Source organism: Cataglyphis hispanica, chromosome 3, assembly GCF_021464435.1.
Source record: "Cataglyphis hispanica isolate Lineage 1 chromosome 3, ULB_Chis1_1.0, whole genome shotgun sequence".
NCBI classification, from domain to species: Eukaryota; Metazoa; Arthropoda; class Insecta; order Hymenoptera; family Formicidae; genus Cataglyphis; species Cataglyphis hispanica.
In genome coordinates, this window is record NC_065956.1 from 5,107,281 (window position 1) to 5,130,137 (window position 22,857).

A 22,857-nucleotide genomic window follows, 5' to 3' on the forward strand; every position below is an offset into this window, starting at 1 on the left:
TTAATTCTTTAAAAAAATTTTTTTGTTATTTAAATTTTTCCTTTTTCTACTTTATTTTATGTTGAAGTGTATTATTTTGTTGTAACGTGTTATTATGCTGTACTGTATTAGTCGAGGTTGAGGCTATTGTTGCGTTTTCTTTGTTATTTTCCTGAAGCAATCGTATGATCTCTCGGTGTTTTCTTTTCATCTCCGATGATAGTTTAGTACGGCGAAATATATCATTAAAAATATTCGTGGCTATCTGAAAGTCTTCACAGTCCCGCGGATTATGAGCGATCGACCAAACCCCAACTATCGTATCGATACCTTGGCATACTCTGCACGAACCTGTGTATCATATCGTAGATCTTTTTTTTAATTCTTTAATTAGTTTTCTTCGGGCATAATATAAAATTATAATTTATTTTTGGCCACGTGTCTCAAATACCTGCAAACACCGCCAGAGATTTCGTGCGATTGTCAATGCCAAGCAAAGAGAATGGTCCACCCGTCACGAACGGCGCATATCCGGTCAGATTCCAGGTGAGATCAAGGAAACCCTGATGAGCGGGCGGAGGTGACAATTTCGCGAGAGTCACGTTTATGGTACAATTTGCGATTTTCATATCGATCCGTACTCCACCCTGTGTGGTTACCCACGATCCCGATATCTTGCAAGGTAAACCTGAATAAGATTTAATCCATTTATTAAACCATCCATTTATTAAATATGTGTGTGTGTGTGTGTGCGTGCATATTTCATAATATTTTTCTAATAAATCTAATAAATCTGTTTTAAATTCTCTGATATTCATAAATAAAATCAATATGCAAGATTTTTTTTTGTTTTATTGAACTTTAGCAATGTTAGAATTATTTATGAGAATTGATTTTTCTTTGAAAAAAGTTTAAAATAAATTTAATATTTAATATTTAATAAGTATATCTACTAGTTGAATTTTAAATTAAACTTTTCAAGAATGCAATTACTTATACTTTAATATTAAATGTCTTGCTAATTAAACGTCTTGCTAATTAAGACTTAATATAGCAAAGTTGAGAAAGAAATTCGAATTAAATAATAACCTTCTATTTGATCGTTCTTAGTCGCTCGATCTGATTTAATTTCCTCCAATTCGTTGACAATCTTTTCTAGTATTTGATTTGCGACTTCCTTGGTTTCGCTTAACGTCGCAGAATAGGCCTGTCGTGTTTCTTCTGCCGTTTTCGTCGCGGGTTCAAAATCGCCGTGTGTCTTATTGTTCGTCAATTTTTTGTTTTTATCATTTTTATATCGTTCGCGAAAAATTCGAGCAGCTTCCTGTTTCGTTTTGCGAATATCCTCGGCCAATGCTAGTTTTTGATCACCCTTGTATCGAGCTGATGTGGCATATGATTTCTCTCGATCGGGAATCAAGATATGTTCTACTGGTCGATTGACAATCGACTGAGAAAGGACCGAAACATGATTATTAACTTTATGCGGAGGATGCCTCGTACGATCGACGGAATAAACGTATTCATTGAACGCGGGTCCAGCATTTTTCTCCGCGACGTATACGTTCAGAGTACCGGGAACTTTGCGAAGGATGTGCGGTACGCTCATCGAAGCTCCTGTCGGGTCTCTCGCGTCGGGATAAAGCACTTGCACTTCCTCAGGTTTGCTCATCTCTGATTCGATACTTAAATTAGAATGTAAATGAGGTATGTTTAATCTATTCTGATCCTGTAGCACTTCGTTAGGAATTTGCTCGGTTTCGATTTGCTGACCAAAGATGGTATTCGCGTTGGTGGTAAGAATCTGCGCCAGATCGAGATCAGAATTGATGAAAGTGTCAGTGGAAGTTTCTATTCCATTGGCGAACAATGCGTTCTCTTTGGAAGATTGATCGATATTCGATATTTGAAACTGATTAAACGTCGGATCTTTTTGAGTTTGTTCGGGAATATAATACATGCTACCTAGATTGATTTTCTGATCGATTAGTATCGGAGAATACGTGGTCACGTGATCGATAGCATTATCTTCTTCTGATTGACTGATCAGGGCATGACCGCTTTCCCAAGGTTTCAATGAATCGTCGTAAATTAAATCTCTGTCATAGGAATTTTCGTTTGAGAATTGTCCCTTAAACTGCGAACGATAGTCGAACGGATTGAAGATAGAACTGCCGTTTGAGATTTGCCTGACTATTCTATCGTTTCCAATCTCTGTTTCATCTCGTTTCAATTGCACTTTCATTGCTTCAGGATCGTTATTATAATACTCGGAATATTCGATTCCTTGATCTCTTTTTCGAGAATTCTTTTCTCGCATTAAGCGTTTTATCGTGTTTTCATGTTTTGATAAAATCGCATCGTCAATTTTTCGAAACCATCGTTTTGAATGTGAAGGGTTCGCAATGTTATTTTTTAAGGAATGATAGGCATCATTTTCAGTTATAAAGTTTCGTTGAATAATATTATTCTTCATTATTGGGTTGTTCGTTTCTTCATTTATGATATGCCGTTTTATGTCAATATGATTGGCAGATGGATTTATTTTTCGTGGCTCTTTCTAAACAATAACGCACGTGATTATTCATAATTAAATAAAGACTTAAGAAAGAATGTTTATATAGAATATTTATATTTTAAAATATTTTGAATTGACAATAATTCTTAAACGTTTCAGTTATGTTTCCATTTTTCAAATTTCACAAATATCTCGAAGAAATAAAATTGTCAAAAATTAAATTTGTAGACGTAGACTTTTTTATGACATAAATAGAGAGATTTATAATAAAAAAAATAATAATAATATAATAAAAAATAGATAATAATAATATAATAAATATAGATAATATTAACAAAAATAAAAAAAAGATAATAATAATATAAATAATATAATAGTATCTTATCTACCTTAATATAATTTTGTTTGTATAACAAAGGATGATCTTTGCGCTGTCTGATTCCGTGCCTATGTTTACTCTTCGTCCTTTTCCTTTTTCTTTTATAATTCGATAACTTGTTCAACTTTCCCATATTTACCGCTGGTTTAAACACATCTCCCATCTCTCTTTGATCTAGTAAGCCTTTTATCTCTTTAGAATGACTATATCTAGGCTCGTTTAAATTTGCCAATCTTTTTATATTGCGTTGCAATTGCGGTGATCTGAGAGCTTCATTTGCCAATTTCCGTGCCAAGGATCTAATTTTTTTCTTTTCGGAATCGTCAAGCGTACCTTTCAAACTTATATTTTCGTCGAATTTTTCAGGGGATTGTTCATCCAAATTTGATCTTTTCATCATCGCTCCCTTCTTGCATACAATGTTGTTCTGTGTGCAAAAAGGATCCTTTGCGGGAGAGATGATTGATTGTTCGGCGCACGCGTCATTGCAAATTATTTCGATCAGCAATGGTATAATCATAACAAACCTGTTTGATCAGAGAGGAAAAGAGCTTTCGTGTATTCATACCGTATCACACAATAAAATTATATCGGCGAATACCTGCCGGAGTGCCAGACGGTGCCAAGTGTACCTGTAGCCTTTGCCTGTATTTCTCGGTATCATTTACAAAAGCATCTGTCACTTTAACGAGAAAATCCCTCTTTTCTCCCGGCTTTTAATTCTAGATTTATGCGTTTTGATCGCAACTCGAGCCTGACTCTTTCGCGCTTTATCAGCGAGAAAATACACGATCCATTTTCATTTTTCTTTCTAACCGCATCCGATAGACAAAAATTTGAGACCGCTAATCGAGATGTGAACAATGCCGGTTTCTCGCATCGTCAAATCTCGTTTTGTCGCAGATCTCTTCACTAGATTAAAGGTGTTCTCACACGAAAATTTATTGTGGTATATGTATGGTATATTAACACACGTTCTCGAATTTTTAAAAATTACAATAGAAGAAATTGCAAACTCAAAGAGTTCGTCAAATGTGATGAATAAATTGAGATATAATAATTTATGTTAAACTATTATTTCAATCTTTTTAATTGTTTTTCGAAAATTACAACAACGCTTATTTGCAGCAAAATATTACATCGCACTTGAGTTTGGAGAGTGTGATTTTATTTTTTTTTTTTAGAATAATTAAGCTTTTACGCGACACTAAACGATTAATTCGCAATGCTAATACCAATGTGTAATAGACTCGATACGCAAATAGATCTCATCGCCGTCGCTCCCGATCTAGAAACCGCTCTCTAACGGGACGTCACAGTTGATCAATAGCAGAGAGATTGTAGCCGGTACAACACGGGGCTTGTGTATTACGCCAGTCGTAGTATCGATTTGGATCCGTAGAGAAATCCCTGGAGAGGCGTAGGCATCGATTATTATTAGAAGAGGTCGAAACGCGGCCGATTGACCGCGCCACGAATTAACGCCTCCCATAATTATTGTTTTGTAACAATTGTGTGTTTTCATTTTTATTGTGTGTGAAATTAAAATAGCCTTCTATCTTCTGGAAATTAAAATTATAATCTATGCGGCCGAAACGCGAGAGAAGATATGGAATTATTATTTTCTCTCTTTTTTTTTTTAATTATCCTTATAGGAATAAATTTTGAATAATAAAGAAATGAAATCTGAAAGATAAAACTGAATTAAAATGAATTAAAAGATAAATAATGTTGAAGCTAACTAAATGATTCTGAATTTACAACATAAAATCCTATGTATCAAAAATATTATCGCACGATTAAAGGAAGAAGATTGGCGATCCAGAACACCGCGTCGAAGACGCCGTCGATGACGACGAGGAGGTAGAGAATAGAAGAAGAAGAAGAAGAATCAGCGCTCGGGCATCGGGAGGTGTTGCCGCTGGCATTGGTAGCAGTCTCGAGATAGCCGTCGGCTGGCTTCCTCACCGGCTCGGGCGATTTATTCGGGGATTCCTAGGTGGCCGAAGTGGCGAGCGAGCGACTCGACGACGTCTGGAGACCGGTCCGGAGGAAGATCGTCTAATAGTAGGGAACCGAGCGATCGTTTCCCCCTTTCATGCGCTAAGGCCGATATACAATCTCCGGGAGAGGGTGGTGGTGAGAGAAAGAGAGAGAAAGGGAGAGCCGGAGGAGTGTCTCGGAGGGATCCCGGAGAGGTCAGTGCACAATTTTCTCTTCTTTCTCTTCCCCCGAGGGACGCCTTCGTCTTCCTCCCCCGATCGCATTTTCCTCCTCTCTGGCTGCCGTTTCGCTCTTCTTTCTCTCGGTCGTCCCGTGTCAGCTCGACTCGTCGGTGCTATTTTCGCGCGAGTGTGTTGTGCAAGTGTCGAACGCGCATTAAGGTGGCGATTTCGACGCAAAGTCCTGTAGGTCAGATCATCGTGTGGGGTATCATCAATCTCACCCCGTATCCAATCAACCCTCTCGGTCGGACGCGCATGTTCTCCTGTGAGCGTTTAGTCGTATATGTATGTGTTGTATGCAAGAGCGAGAGATTTATGAAATTGTTATATTTGCTATGAATCGCACGGGCGTCATTGTCATTGATGACCAATATCGATAACTTTGTTTAATTTTTGATGCTATAGAAATGCGAAAACGATTTGCATTATATTCATAATATTGGAATTGTTGAAAACTAATATGTTATTTATAAAAACATCATTAATCTTGAATATTTTTTACATTAATTATTTATCTATATATAATTTTGATTTCTAAATTCACCGAGACTCTGTGATGCTGAATCAACAATATAATTGTTGGCACATTGCTTATTTTGGAGAAAAAGATCGCGTAACAATAGTCAAAATTGAAGCGATCGACATATGTAATCGTGACCTAATAATAATTTTACGATGCGTGGTCTATTCGTCGAATTCTGTTTTACTGTTCTAGATGACAAATATAAAATGTTGACATTTTGCCATGCGGAAGCGTGGTAGAATTCGCGACAATAGTCTTCTTGGATTCCGAGCCTTCCAAACCGATGAAGACATACTAGGCAGATATTTTGCTTGAACGAGACAAATGCCGATTAATAATGTCGCCAATTAATGTCTGGAATTCGGTGTCGCATCGCCAACTAAACGCTTGTTTGTGCGTCTGCTCGAGTTTTCGAAATGTCACACTTAAATTCGTTCTACCAAAAAACGAATAATATTTTGCATTAATCTTTTTGGATCAAAAGATAACTCGGGTTTTATTAATTAAATATAAATCATATAAGGTTTGTCGGGAAAAGAAAGTTTCAATATTAACTTCAATATCAAATTGTAAACTTAGTAACATTTGTTGATTTAATTTATTCTCACTAAATCAACTGCTTGATAGAATTATGATTGCAAACTAATTTTTTATTACGCAACCATGTATGTACTATGATTATCTTATAATTACGTAAAGTGATACAAATATTTGCGAAATATGTTTGGCGCCAAAAAGCGAAACAATGAGGCGGCCAGCCGCGATAATGTATAATGTATACATATAGCATGAAATTTTTAGCCAAATGAAACTCTGCATTGCTCTAGCCTAGTGCTCAAGGTGCTTCACAAAATAGCTGCACTATTTACCTGGCACGGTTTCCCAGAGTCAAGCATCCCAGTTAATCAAACTGTAGGAAGGCCAAGTTTTTATTTTTGTGTAAACAGAGCTATGCATATGCGTTAAAAAATTTTACTTAGCCAAAGATGCAACTAAATTTTAGATTTATTTTTAGAAAGACGATCAAAGATGTAATTAAGTATTACTAGTATTTTGGAAAAGTCAAATACACTTACATTCTTTAATTTCTTTAAATACAAGGAAAAAATATATTTATATTACATATTTAAAGCAAATCAAGATATGAACGCTAATAAGAAGCTTTTTATCTTATCTCAAATTTCTTTTTTTGCGGCACTCAATGTTAAAAAAAATGAGATTTTGTCTGATCATAAATGTTTTTCTCGTTATGTTAAAATCTTAAATCTGACAAAGTCATATAATCTTTTTAATATATTAAAAAAGATTATTGGATAGAGCAACACAAAAAACTTATTTACTGTTATTCGCAAGTAATCTATTTATTTTTCATCTTTATAATCAAACCACTGCCAGTAATAAACGTTTAAACTGCTAATCTTTGATCGTGTCCTGCATTCAAAGTCGTGTCTTATGATGGGGCCATGTGTTTTGGCCATGTGAAGCGAATATATCAACTAACAACACGATGAGCTAGTATATTTTCATTAACGAAAACACCTCGAAAATCGCGGATTAACGCAAGGTTCTCAATTGCAAATCGTAGTTGCGACTGAAATTCTCCCGATGTTATGATTGGGCGCGCGTCGCGGTTTTCCTCAGAGATGAATCATCTCATTCGCATCTCGGTGGCGCGATTCGGCGAGATCCCGGTGATTCGAAAATCGAATGGCGGAAGTGACCCCGATTAGCGGCGAAACAGAAGAAAATGCGGCCAACACCGCGACGAGCCGGCGGAGTCAGCCAATCGCGATGGACGACTGTCGGAAATAGATTTCGAATCTCGAAACTAAAAGGTTGATCTACTGACGCTTACTTTATTCATACGCGCATTATCGTGGCTGTTAGATAATGAATGACGGTAACCAACGACAGGATCAAGGTCCGTCATAATGGCCGCGATTTTCCGAGGAGTTCCTCGTTTTCCTTATAGATATACATAATGTTATCAACTGTAATTTTAACTATAGATTCTTCAATCAATTTGGAGTAAATGGTATTTTAATTAAAATATTTCGGCCTATTAGTTTTCTTTCAGAAATGAAAGATTGAAAGAAAAAATCTGTGTCGCTCCATTTATTTATATTTTTTATTTTGTCAGGCTATTGTATAGATTTCTATCAAGATAAATTGAAATAATAAAAGCTATTTGTATGATATAGGCGAATCTCTTGCTTATAAAACTCATATAGTTGATATTTAGTTGGCAACTAATTCACGAGTTTTATTAGATATTGCTTCATCTTGAATGCGGATTTAAACAGATATCTGGCAGCGCGATGGATGATAACTTTCTAAGATTCTGTGGATAAATTCATCAAGTCTCTCTCGGTTCTTTGATGCAGATAAGTTACCTACTGCCCAAGAAAGAGGAAACTGAGAGTTGCGCTTTATTTCCACGGAGTCTCACTTTATTTTGAAAATTATTAATTTCATACTTGATATTGTAACTTTATTACAATCATCCGAGTGTGACAATGATAACATTAGGATCTATTTACACATATAAACTGAGATAATTTTATTTCTATACGTTTTATTTTATTTTTTTATTTGTATCTTTTTTTCATATTATTTATATTTCCGGCAGGAATGTACTTTCCCATAAACATTTTTAGGAATAGATGTTCATCATGACAGTTTGATATGAAAGAATTTATTTCTGGCTCGACATATATATATATATATATATATAAGATTTATAATTAATAGTTATTGGAATAAAATGATTTATATTTGTTATATCTGTAAATATATCTCACTATTAAAAATATGGCAAAATTGATTTGTTGACAGTGAAGTCAATTTACTTTAACTTTATTCTTACTTGTTTCAGACTAATAATGTAACATTGAAAACACAACGACATGGCATTCAATTCGCGAGCAAGTACTACATCCAAAAGAAAGAAAGGTATATTAGTTTTGTTCATTGGGGATTGTTAATCTTATTAATTAAAAATGCCTTATTGTTCCTTAATTTTAATTATTACGCGCTTAACAAATTTTATATGCAAGCATATGTGCTGCATTGAAAAGATAGATAAACTTTACTTAAATTTAAAAATTTATTTAAACTTATAAATAAGCATCCAACATTGTAACATTTCGAATTTAGTATCATGTTGAGAATTTAGAACTGCAACATTAAAATTTAAGTAAAGTAAAAGTAAGAATTAATAAAAGTGCAAGCATTATAAAAAAAAATGCAGAACATAAATGTCAGCTTGATTTTTCGTTACCTATTAACTTCCGTCAATTTTTTTAATTACAAAGGAATATTAATATCTTTGTATTTTTCTATCATTTGTTATCGTTTATACAGAATTTTCATTGGAGTTATCCCGTACCATTACCGGTGGAACAACAATTCAACGAGAAGTAACCGAAAGTGTCGTACACTTAAGGAGCAGGGTGAGTATTAATCATTTCGAAAAGAAAGAACTTTTAGCTCTGCGTTTTATTATACTTTTTTTTTTAAATTTTAAATAAATATATTTAAAAAAAAAGAAAAAAGAAGGTGAACATTTTATAGAAAGTATAAAAAGTTATATAAAATAAAAATTTTTATAACATTATTATAGCGAGCATATTTTATACAGACAGGTTTTGCGTGTGTGTGTGGAGCATATTTCATTGAACAATAATATGCACAAACATGTTTTAAAACAGTTTTCTAATTAGTTTTTGTGGCAATCTTTTTTAATTACTAATTAATCGCAAATTAAATTTAAAAAAGCATTGTGCTACAAAAGATAATAGATAAAAGAAACATTAATTATATGAGATGATTATCAACAATATCATATTTTTTAGAATTATTGTCATAGACATAAACAATAATTAGTTTTAAAATACAATTTGGGACTAGAAATAATTTTTTTTTCAAATTGTACCTGTCAAGAAATTTTGTATAAGAATATATTCTTGGAGCTTTCTTTAACTACAAGCGTTCCATTTAGCTCGCACGTGTGATGCGTCCTTGACAACAGCAGCATCTTTTTTGACACATTGTGTCAGTCCGTTGGAAAAATTTGGGAACCACTGTAATCGAGGGGAAATTGGGGAGACGGGGTACATGACAGAAGTAGATGGAATACCTGGTTCGCTGCCAGCAGCCGAAGTCTACACACCGCCATTTCGAGCACTCCCGCGATACACGAGCTTTCGTCTTCGCGCGATGTCTCTTTTTCTTTTTGTTCTCATCGTTTAACTTGTGTGCATGTGCGATCTTTTTAACCTGTTTTCTTCATCGCGTGATGCATGCGAGGGATGTATTCTGTCCGCGCATTTCATGTTCTCGGAATAACGCTTCGTTCTCGCGATGCCGCACATCGCGGTTCCTGGACATCGTCCTTCAGATCTAATGGGCACCATTTAATTAATCGTCCCATGCCCATTCAAGAAACATCGCGTGTAATTAGAGAAGGATTCTCATCTTAATCTGTCGTCTACGTCTAGCGCGATATAGGGCGTAATAAGGAATTGTTATTATTTAAATGACAGATAATTGGTATAAAGCGATTTGAGACACTTGTCGTTGAGAAAAAGAAGGTTGAGAATGGCACCTTATATTGAATACCAAATTATTTAACCAAATTATTTTTAAATTAATTTTTGAATTCAATAATTAATTTTCTAATCAATAATAATTTCAAACTTTTAAATGTTTTGAAGATACTTGATATTTATTCAAATTTTTTAATTATTATTTTTTGTGAAGGAGATAAGATGTGGCAGGTATTCTAGCTTCCCATTCCAGAAGATAATTATTAAAATTTAATTAAATGTTTCTATTAATATATATACATATTTATTTGTTTATTTATCGAATCATTTTGTAAATATATGATACGATATAAAAATAATGTATTTAATTATTATCATTAATCATATATTTTGTCATCACTTTGAAATGTGTTTACGGATAAGATAGAAGTAAAAAATTTATTTTTATTTCTTCATACTCTTATCTATTATTAGATAAAACTTTTTATAATATATGCATTTATTCTAATTTCTATTTCACCTTATTATTTTGATAAAATATTTATGCAGATGAGAAATGAGCTATTTTTAATGCGGACCGGGGACAAAGTAAGGGGTTTATCCGATGGGTGCGATTGCCCGGCGCGTTGGTGGTTGGTTTTTATTCCCGGTCTATTTTTGTCCACTTTTCGCGCCACGTAGCTTCAACAACGACCAGATGCGTTTATCGGTCGTCAGTATGTTATTACGAGCGATCGCGAATTTCGCCAGCGAAATGCACGCGTCTGGCGCCTCGCTGAATTTTCCGCTGAAAATCTTTGTCCCAAGGGAAAAGAGAAAGCAAAAAAAATAAAATCCGCGATTGATATGATCTTTTTTTTTACAGTTAATCATTTACTTTTGCAATTATAGTTACAGCTCAATCTTTTTATATATCTTCAAATATTTTTATCTTACAATTGTTTAGTACTGTTGATGGAGGAGGCTAATACAATTATTATTTAAATTTATTTAAATTTTGTATAGAGAATTGATCACATTTTTTTGTCTAAGAGATTATCTAGGATTAAGCTCGACTTTTCGCCTGAAATTGGCTCGATCTCACATCACGATAAAACGTTTTATTATAAGTCAATATCGGTCTTGCACCATCAGCCGCAGCATCGTTCACTTGGCAGACTACTCATCGCAAGGAGCTAACAGTCATCATAAATCACAGCGAACGACTGCGGAACAAAATGTTGACGTTCGCTTCGGTCCGTTAAAGTCGCGCGCGGAAAATTGCACGCTTTGCGCAAATATAAAAATATTTGCAACTGCGTTCTTAGACGCCGGTTCTTGCGCTTAGATTTTTCATCCCGTCCACCAGCGAATTGGCATCGAATGGACGTTTAAGTTTAAACGTCCCGTATCGTTCATTCTCATCGTTTTTCATTGCGACGTTTTATCGCACCCATTCCGCCCGACATTGCCAACAATGCAAGTCCGGGCACCTGTTTATGATGGGCTTAACCATCCTAAGCAGACCGTCTCTTATTCTTTTTAAATCGTCATTGTGTCAGGAATCTTGCTATTTATTCTCTGGAATTGGTGCTCGTCACTCTATTTGAATTCAGACTCTGCTTCGATTATGACACCGACATCATTAACTCTTATTTTATTAAGGAATATCAAATATGGTTATGTTACAATAATTTAAAAGTCACGTCGTTAATTGAAATATAATAAAAAGTTTTGAATTATATTTTTGATAAAAAATATAATATTCTCCAAATTATTAGCAATAAAGTTTATCAACCATTTATTAAAATAATAACATTATGAAGTATTAAACAAGAGAAGTTTCCTTACATTTTTATAGGACACTTATTCATATAAATATTTATTTATTATTTATTAATATATGTATATAAATCTTTATTCAAAATTATTATTTATATAGATTAAATCTTTATTCAAAATCTTTATTTGTATAGATTTCGTTTTATAAATATCATCTGCTTTATTAATATTCGATATTCGTGATGTATTTAGTTTCTAAAAGTATCAATGTATTGATAAATTTAAACATTCCTAGCTAATTATACGTTTTTGTCTGATTCACTTTTATGAGAATAGCAAAATTGTTACTTTTACACGAAATACTTTATTGTATAATTTAAGTGGTAATAAATATTTTGTCCGAATAATATTCGTGTGCTCGACTATCTCGACTTTATGATGAAATATCTAATCCGACCAGAAATATACGAATAAATAATCACACGTCATAAACTAGCCAAAAGCAATGCATTCGTCTTTTTCATCGTTTTTAATTTATAACGTAATCTCGCAGATAGATACGTTGAGCGCCATTAATTATGCGACTTGATGTGTGACATCAGTTAATCGAAATGTCTTTCCTCAATCATTGTGCCAAGTTGTTTATAAATAAAATTATTTACTGCTAGATAAAATTAATATCGATTGTCTCTGAAAGAATTAAATTTATTATTCTCACATATGCCAAAAATTATGATAAACTTTTTCTAGTTCTTTAAAGGTGCGACTACAATTAAAAAATTACTATTAAAAATTGCATTAATTATTTAAATAATAATATAAGTAATTAATAATATAAGTTGAGAAAGAAATTTTTCTTTAACTTAGAAAAATTTATAGGAGATAGAAAAGAACACTAGTTTAGTATTATCAACAATAACATTAACATTGCTACTAATCAGACTATTAAATTATTTATTGTTCTTAATGAACAATTATTAATTGTGAAAATTTAGTATTTTTTATATTCTTTAGAAAAATCATTAAAATATTATTAATAGTGCACAACTAATTACCAATTTCACTAAAATATTACATTATTATATTTTATATATATATATATATATATATATATATATATATATATATATATATTACTCTTATTTATTTTAATTTGTTGCGTTATAAAATGGAATAATTGCTATAATTATTATTCGCGATTGAACATGTTCCTTATTGTTAGTTGCCATTGAGATTCCACGTTGGGAAACCCCGTAAGCGATACGAAAAACTCCCTCGAACGAACTCTCGAATGCCGAAAACGTGATGTGTGCGGCACACACGTCTTGAAGGAGATCCAGGTTCATGTACTCCGTTCTAAAGATGTATTGGAGAAGTGTAAGAAGGGTAGGCTATTTCTGGTCGTGGGAGCCGAGAGAGACTTGCCGTGCAAACCGCTCTTAGCCACTTCGTACGCCGAGAGTAGTCTCGCTTTCGCCGCGTATCGCCGATACACTTTCCTCGGGAGAGCGCATCTCGCGAAAAGTCGAACGATGTAACCGATAATAATGATTAAGACTGTTTAATCGGAAATTCGTACAAACGAATTCAACGGTGAACCGATGAAGTGATTGAAAGGAAATAAGGGAAGGGAAACGGGCATACCCGATCGGACTGGAACGAAAATTGAATGACATCACACGGTTGATTCCAATATATATTGTAACAAGAATAAACGTTCGTCTAACAGAAAACAATTTTTTATTTCTTACAAAGAAACGGGATAAGTCAGAAATTGTCTCGGAAATCAGTATATAGAAAGAAATTTTTAAAAAATATTGAAGAACTTTCACACATTTCGCGAGATTGATTGCTGTCAAAAAATCATGTGCAAGACAATATAATTGTGTGCATGATATTAATAAATATCAGTAAAAATGAGAAATTACAGGACTACAATTTGTAACATATGATAACATATGAAACATTTTTTTTTTTAGTTTATAAATATAAAGCGCGAAACCAGTGTAATGTCAGTCTACAGTTGACGCGTGTGCGGAATATTAAGCAATCGGGAAGTGAAATGTCAAATGGTTAAATGCGATAGCTTTGGAAGAGAACAACTAATTTTGAATACGTATAACCTTGACAGTAAAATGAATTTTTCGTTGCAATGAAGAAAATAAGTTTTCATATAAATTTTATTATAATGAAATTAACTGATAATAAAAAATGATATTCTGAAAAAATTTTTATAATTAAAAATTATAAAGGAGACGCATTGTGATAAATAAATCAGCAAAATAAATGATTTTTTGTAAAGCAAAAAAAATGCCCATAATAAAATAAGATACATTTTTAAATGCTATGTAAAAGAGCTAAATTTTTTTATTATTACTAATTTTTATTATTAATATATTTATAAATATAAAAAATACGTAATCAAGTTCCTCCGTCAATTTAATAAGGATTATAATGAACGAAATTAAATAGTGCATTGAGTGTAAGCTGAATTAAATATTTTTGTTTAGAAAAGGAAAGAAGATCGTGTGCACGAGAAATTGTACTCATCGAGACACGTGCAGCATAAGTGAATCAACGAAAGACGTCGAGACGAAACTCGATGGAAGCACGGCGGGGGCGAGACGGCGACGCGTGCGAATGATCGAATGCGCGAATTCGCGATTCCCATTGTCGAGATGCCAAGTTTCGAGCTAATGTTCATTTATCCACCTCGCTGGCATAACGGTTTTATTGCGAGTGTAAACGATACAATTGGACATTAACCCTAAAGTAGAAAGCGGTATAGATCAATCTTTGTTCCGCATAGTCGTTTGAAACGCGAGTTTTTGCAGTGCGTTTTTAAGATCAATGATCCGCGAGAGAATTTGTATCCAGATAAATCTAGACCACCCATACTCTCAGAATATCATTGCATTTACTCGCGGTCTCAACTTTCGCTTTAGATTATAAAGGCGACTTGAAAGATTCCAAATCATCAATGTAAAAAAAAATTTGAAGCATCTACGCAATCTCACAGAATTTTGACGTACTCAACACGGCGAAGAATAATCCGTATTCTACCGCTTTAATTTATTTTGAAGATAAAAACGATAAGGCTTTTATCCATGCCTTTATCAAGGTCGGATGTCGAATGATTATCTTGAAGGTGGACAATGTCCTTCTGCAGGATCACGGGTAGGAGCCGGGGTCTTCCCAGGCCGAATTATTTCCCATTATTACCACCGATAAGTCCGGCGGATGCAAAGCGATTTTGCCGCATTACCGGCAAGTCCTACGGTCTGCCGACCCATCATTACATTCCGGTGTTGCTGGGCGCGCACGCCCACGACAAGTCGAAATGCAAAATCACGACAAACGCTTCGGGCCTCGGGCCGCATCACTACACCGCCGGTCTGATCGTTGGCGAGAAAAAGAGGCACGTGGTGCTGAAGGACTATCGCTACATCTTCCCGATCTTGGAGGGCGAGGGCGAGCAGCAACGCATTTTGCGAGAGCTCCTGAACGCGAAACAGACTCCCATCGAGGAGGAAGAGAAGTTTGTGTACACGGTGGAGGAACGAAGATGCAGTCTTGTTTTCCCGGCGAAGTTAGAGGCCGCTGTTAGGGATGGAGACGTCAAGGATGTCATGCTCTCGCGGGACTGCGACACCGTTTTGCTAAGGTTGAAACAGGGTAAGAACGTATCTGTGGATTTCAAGAATCTGGAAGATTTTGAAAATCTTTACGACGGTCTGGGACCGCGAGAGGAAGTGTTGAAGGAGCGAGAAAGGCTAGAGGCTGAGGCTAGAAAGCGAAAGAGAAAGAAGCAAAACGCGTTAAATTATGCGAGGAAGATTTTCGAGGAAAAGGAAAAGGCGGCCGACGAGGAAGAGCTTCGACGTGCCAAGCAACTCAAGTTAAGAAGTATCAAGGAGGAGATTAAAATGGAGACGATAGTAGAAGACTGGAGGCACGTGGATGCGGAGCAAGCGAGACTACGGTCTTCTGACGTCGTAAACATTTCGAACGCTCTCAAGGACGTAGCAAAACCAATCTCCAATGTGTTAGACTGGAATTTACTTCAAAATAACACCATTAAACCAGCCGGCGTGCCGATGATCAAAAATATACCAGTTCCTGTAAAGGCCGAGCCGCAAATCTTAGACCGAGAACCAATCCTATACACCAGTCCTTTGTTTGAGTCCGTAGGAGGTTTTGAAGCAATCGCGATTGCAAAACCTCTGACACCTTTGATTGCGAAAACGGATACGACGCTGCAAAGCGCTATTCGGAGTATTCCGCAAAATGATCTTGAAGAGAGCGCGAATATAACGGAAAAGCTTCTTCAAGCCGAAGAACCAGCTTTGGAATGTCTGCCTCGGATAGAGGAGGTCCCTGAACTGGTACGAAATCTGCCTATTGGCAAGAAAAGTACGATGCACAATATCAAGGGTCTCAGATTGGATATCAAATCGGCGGAAAGATTCATCACAGGTCAAACGGTACAGACGCCGTCGGGTGCTATATTCGTGCCCGGCCAGACCTTGCAGACACCTCAAGGTCCTACCTTTGTGCCTGGACTCACCCTCAATACGCCTGACGGGCCTCTTCTAGTTCCTGGACAGGTCATCACTGTTGAAGAACCAGACGGGGCGAAAACGCCGGTGTTCGTTGCCGGACAGACTTTGACGACGGAGCGGGGTGAATGTTTTGTTCAAGGTCAGACGTTCCATACGAGCGAGGGCACTAAGTTCGTCGAAGGTCAGACTGTCTTGACGGAGGAGGGCCCAAAATTTGTGGCCGGTCAAGTAACGATGGATGGAACTTTCATCACAGGACAAACCGTAGTCACTCCGGACGGAGACCGATTCATGGCAGGTCAGACCGTCACGGATTATCGCGGCGAATCGATTTTCGTGCCAGGACAGAATGTGTGTATCAATGACAAATATGAATTTGTACCTGGCCAATGCGTCGAATCGCCGAACGGCGAACCTAGTTTTGTTCCTGGGCAGACACTGCTGACAAACGAAGGTCTGCGATTTGTTCCTGGTCAATACGTTACTACGAAATCAGATGAGAAGCATTTTGTACCGGGCATTACGAAGAACACGGAAAATACATCGACATTCGTGCCAGGAATGACGCTGGATACTCTGAAAGGTCAGAAGTTCGTTGAAGGACAGGTGGTGAAAACTCCAGAAAACATAATTTTCTGTCCAGGACAAACTATCGTCACTGAAAAAGGTTTCGAGTTTGTCGCGGCAAAAAAATTCGACGAAGTAATTTTTCAAGATGCCGGCCCCGTCGGAATACCGGTAGACTCAAGAACCACAAATGCGCTATCGATTCTCCAACAGCGCGAGATCTTCGGTCACATGGTGCAGACGGAAAGAGGTATAGAATTTTTCCCGGAAAACATGAAGAAGCTGCCGGAGGGCAGGAAAATTGTGCCGGGCCAATTAGTTAGCGGTGACAAGGACGGGCCGCGTTTCGTGCCAGGTGTCATGACTGAGGATGGCTTCTTACCAGGTCAGATAGTTACGACAGATAAAGGAGAAGAGTTCGTGCCGGGCCAGGTGATCGACACCAGCAGCGGACCAAAGTTCGTGCCTGGCCAGATGGTAGAAACCCGAACGGGGCCTAAGTTCGTGCCCGGTCAAACGGTGAACACGGCGGATGGGCCGCGTTTCGTGCCGGGTCAGATTGTCGATACTAAGGTCGGACCAACATTTATCCCTGGTCAAGTGATTTATACCGAGGAGGAAGGATCTAGATTTGTCCCCGGGCAAGTAGTGGACACTCCAGACGGACCCAGATTCGTACCAGGTCGTGTAGTGGAAGCGGGCGAGATGGGTGTGACCTTTGTGCCAGGTCAGATCGTTCAGACGGAAGAAGGTCCTTGTTTCGTCGCTCCCGATCTTATTGATACGCCCGAAGGCGAGCTGGAATTCTCTGTGCAGGGCTTCGAAGTCACGCCTGAGGAGCTGCAATTGCTGCGACCGCAGCATTTGAATTATAATCCATGCTTTCGTCATCGCGGCGAGACCAGTATAGACGCTAAAATGCTACGCGAGTTATCCGAAGCAGGATTGTCTGTAGGACGAAAAGTCGCGACGAGTTTACCATCGGTAGACGTAAACGTAAATCCGAAGGCAGTGGAGCAGGCCCTCACCGTGGCGACGACAAAGTTGAGTTTACAAGGTGGCACAGCGGTGAAGATGGCACAGATCGTGTCAATGGTCGCGCAACTGGCAAAAAATATAGTTTTGCAACAACAAGATTCAAGTCCGGCAAATGCAACAGTGCTGACCAACGGTATTTATTCGCCTGCTGTAAAAGAAGAAAAAGAAAATGGTACCAACGGCGACAACAGCATCGAAGTTCTTCAGAGTGCGATAAGAGCGGCAATCACAGCAGCTGTCTTAATATTATCGGATAACCAACAGATAGCATTAGATGACAACTCTCAAGATTTTGTTTATTCTTCCGTCAGCGAGTCTTTCAATGTGCTGTTGAGTAAAAACGATCGAGATGTCGATCGTTCAGTCGACGAAGTTCTGAAAATTCTCTTGAGTCCGCAGAACCGTAGTTCTCTTTGCCAGAGCGTGCTATCGGAACTGTTAACCGCTAAAAATAATAAAATTAATATACTCAAGTCAGCTATGAGTTCAGACCAGTCTTTGCAAAAAGACACCGTAATCGAAAAGCTGTCAATGGTTCTTGAAGAAGAACATAGCACGGATCTGATCGGACCAGCTTTTCGAGCCGTCTCGAGGAACAATCCGGAACTGGTTTCGCTCGTTCTAGAGAATGTATCGCGACACGTGGCGGACGTGGCAACGGAGAAGGAAGCCGCAGAGACAGTTTACAAAGCGATCGTCCAGGCCGTCCAACAATCGAGCGAGATTCACGTGAAGGAGCTATTGAACGCCGAACGTGGACCGGATGTGCGTGAGATGTTGTTGCAGGCGGTGGGTCTGGCGCGGGCCCTGGGAATGTCCGACACGGCGAGTAGTCTGCTGGCTGTGATCAGTGACGAGAGATCCACCCAGATGTTGGCAAACGATCGGGTTACCATGGACGTTCTAAAGAGACTGGCCATCATGAGAAGGCTCGCAGAGGAGCGACCGCCCTTCATGAACGCCCTCGGACAGTTGTGCAGTGATCCCGAGTTGGCCAGAACGGATCCGCGGCTGCGAACTCTCGTAAGAGAAAGCGCCGCGCTGATGATTGTACCTGAAGAAGCTCCATTGCAATCCTCGGTCGACGTTCCGACCGCATTGTTGCACGCCGACAACAGTCTGGCGATGGAGGAGTTTCTGCTGAGAAGAAGTCATAGACCGTCATCCATCTTCATGATTCTAAAGCAGGGTATGCAGGCGGTCGTGCCGCGGGAAGCCTCCCGGTCGGTGCTGACCGGCGAGGTCGCCTATACTGTTCTCGACGAGGATGGTATACATCACTTCGAACCGCTGCACGTGTTCTCTGCGCTCAGACTGAATCGCCCGACTGCCCATCGCTTCTCTATGTATTGCTGTCCGATGGCAAAAGAAGTAGATACAGATGGTGAAATAATATCCGCCACGTTCACCGGCACGACCTCGATCTCTAGCAGCTTGGATGATTCTGCAAACGGTAGCTCTCATAAGCAAGAAAGAAATGGCATCGCGACCTTGTCTAGATCCGAACAGTCGGTCGCTCTTCTCTCGGTCAGCAGGGAGAACACGCCGAGCCTAAAGAGGCTGAACGACGCTCGACAAAAGGACAGCCTCGAACGGGTAAAGTATAAGAAGAATGAAGAACGCAGTGATCACATTTATTTATATTTATAAAATCTTATTTACATAATTTTATATTAATAATTTATAATCACAGAAATAAATTAATAGATTAATAATTTATATTGATAACAAATTAAATAAAATGAAATATATAAATATGTATATTCTATATGGAAAGGCGTAATAATATCGATGATAATAATCACGATGATAATGATATCAAGAATCAGTTATTTATGATTTAGATATAGTAAAAATACAAGGGCAGAAATAATTTTGTGTGTATCACAAAAAAATTTCGGCTTCTTTAATAATGATTTACTAAATTCAATTTCAGTTTGTGATATTTAAGCTTTCCGTCGATTAATTCTGTCAGCACTGAATGATTTCAAAACCTGTCTGAATTTTGATTGTCACAATTTATCCGTATTCTACAATTCATGAAATAAATTAAAGAGCTTAATTTCAAGGTGCGCTTAAAAAAAATTGTCACGTATTACTGTTTGCTCTTTTATTTATGCTACTATATTTTTGTTCACAGGGATCCTCGGAAAATTACATCGTTGTGAAGGACTACGTAGCGGACACCGACGGATTCACTGTGCACGTCGGCGACATCGTCGAGGCTATCGAGCATGACGATTCAGCAAAGTAAGCAATTTTTAGTTCAAGGATATATCAAGAATTTAAAAAGAAGAAAAATGATGACAGTGCTTCTCGAGACGCGCTATTGTCAACGCGCTGCCTTTACATCGTCACGCGTACACGTGGGTGGCAGCCGCGCGTTCCGCGCGGTGGATAAGATCCGTCGCATGATTAAAAATAGCTAACGCGACTCATCCGCATACACTCACGTGCACGCGTACAAATCACACTCAGCGTGCGTCGATAATGCGCCGGATAATGATTGTCCAGGCTGTTTATTAGCGATATCTTCGAGATCTCGGCTCTCAGACGCGGAAGCGATAGAGCCGAGTGATTGATTGAACGCATTTATAGCTAACAGGTGCGTCTCGCCATTAAAACTGACGCTGGCTCAACGTCGTCGCGAGAGCGGGCGCAAATAACATTAAGTCCTGAATGCGGCCACTGTTTATGCATGATAAACCGCGGATATTTCGCGCCGCGGCTTTTCGGGGTAGAGAGCTTAAGCTACGATCAAGTCAATCCGGATGTCAAATGTACGGATGTGCGGTGCGAGGATCATTGCCCTGGTGGCTGCTTCTTCGGCTTCTGTTCAAACACCCGCCTGAGGCTATTTCTACGCCGCACAGTGGTTGCATTGGCATTCGGCGGTGTCACGTCTTATGCGCGAAATTGATAAAAGTAGACGAGAATTCGCGTGAAATTTACGATGGCATAAAGATATCGCGATTATGTAAGAAAATTGGCATTCGCGAACACGTACACACGCTCACTTGCACGTGTGATTAATTCTCGAATGTCCGGGGATGAGAGCTCTCGTGAAGAGCTACTGCTAAATCTTATAGGATTTAAGGAATAAAGTAACATGTAACAGCGGAGAAACGCCTCGCACAATCGTGTACTGTGAAGGCTATGCCTTGCTGTTAGATGTCGCAAAATTAGCACAGCACATGGCTTTCAGAGCTATATCCGTGAAATTAACAAGATGGAACAGCATGCTGCGAAACGTCACACATATAATTTGCGAACGGCACTCTCATGCTATCACAACGCTTGCAAAACGTCAGCACTGCTTTAATCGCTTTGCACGTTCTAGAGCCATTCGTTGCGATGTAGTTGGGCTCTGATAACACTAATAACAAATAATAAATAAATAAAAAAAAATTTATAAAAAAACGTAGCATCATAATGCATATGTTATACAATATTAATATAACATCAAGACACACATGTTTTTTTTTTCTACAAATCTTTTTCGTCGCGCGAGCCGACGAAGCTCTACAGAGGATACTTCGCGTTGTTGTAGGAAAGCGAGGATGGACCCCGATCTGGAGATCGAGGTCGGCGATATCCTGGACAATTCGGCCGCAAAACACAAGCTATCGATCCGTCCACGACGAAATCACGCGGATCCGCGCGCTCGAAACAGCTCGAGTGTCGAGTCGGACTCGAGCTTTCAAAGGTAAAGTCGAGATCCGAAATAATGACGTATTTTTTCATTTCTTTTTTTTTTTTTTTTACCTCGGAAAAACATCCGGGACGATTAAGTCCGACAAAGTCCGGAATTCGCTAATTTTATAATCGAAAGCGTAAATTACTTTTCTTTGACGTACGACGTTTCATCATGCTTTCGTAAGAAATTCTGTCCGACTTAAAATAGAATAACGAAGGTTGTGACATTAACTTCTACGACTCTCGGCAACACGTCATCGTCAACTTCCTGTTGCTATAGGATAACGTTTCGTCGTCATCGCCAAAACGTCGTTGACGTTTTTGGTCTCACATGTACAATGATGATACTTTAACTTCGACAAGAAATACGTATCGATCTTCGAGGATTGAATGCAGATTTATTTCGGCAAGACCACGACTAATTTGATCGAAATATCAGAATTTATTAATTTATTAAATATGAAAAATAATCGATATATTAAAATATATTATATCAACAAAAGCAAAACTGAAAAAGAAGAAGGAATAAATAGAAGGGAAAATCTGCGATCCTTTTGAACAAACGCATAATTCATTGTTCTCAAATTGTCTATTATTTAAATTTGTATTTGAAGTTTAGCACATCAATACATCAAACGTACCTCATGCACTGCGTAAACGATGAACTTATAAAAGCGGAGTGGCCACGTGATGAGGACGTTCTTCCCAGATTTAATGTATGAGAATTATAGTATGAGAATTATAGAACCTCATGTCAAACCGTATATTTTTAAAAAGTCTATAATATAAATAAAATTTAATGCACAAAGATAAATATATATTATTAAACTATTTACGGAGAATGATTCAATAAATTTTTCTTTGCTGCTATATCGGATTTGTTCGCGTGTTTAGAATTGTTCGAAGATACTGAATAGTAGCGAATTCCCGTGATGATTCCCTACACATCGCTTTGTGATCATTTAAATAACGATAGATATGACAAAAGTGGTCCACAGTTACGTAGTAACATTGAGCGCGAATTTGGACTTAAACGCGATTCCGAAATAAATTTAACACCGT

The 22,857-nt window shown here is 37.7% G+C and overlaps 2 protein-coding genes across 5 annotated transcripts in view; one reads left to right on the forward strand and one right to left on the reverse strand.

Annotated features, from left to right (window-relative positions):
* Positions 1-46: 46 nt before the first annotated feature.
* Positions 47-3,264, reverse strand: LOC126859413 (uncharacterized). Its single transcript, XM_050610694.1, has 4 exons — positions 2,887-3,264; positions 1,069-2,539; positions 431-667; positions 47-330 (listed from the first exon to the last, which is right to left on the reverse strand). The coding sequence occupies exons 1-4, from the start codon at positions 3,037-3,039 to the stop codon at positions 47-49; spliced, it is 2,145 nt and encodes a 714-aa protein (XP_050466651.1). The 5' UTR covers positions 3,040-3,264.
* An 11,815-nt stretch (positions 3,265-15,079) lies between these two features.
* The window catches only part of LOC126848438 (obscurin-like), a 36,467-nt gene continuing 28,689 nt past the window's right edge, over positions 15,080-22,857 (forward strand). For all 4 annotated transcript variants that reach the window (XM_050589344.1, XM_050589346.1, XM_050589347.1 and 1 more), the window contains exons 1-3: positions 15,080-19,695; positions 20,240-20,349; positions 21,650-21,805. In XM_050589344.1, coding sequence (XP_050445301.1) covers positions 15,088-19,695; positions 20,240-20,349; positions 21,650-21,805 — 4,874 coding nt within the window. In that variant the 5' untranslated portion in view covers positions 15,080-15,087. The remainder of the gene's footprint in view (positions 19,696-20,239; positions 20,350-21,649; positions 21,806-22,857) is intronic.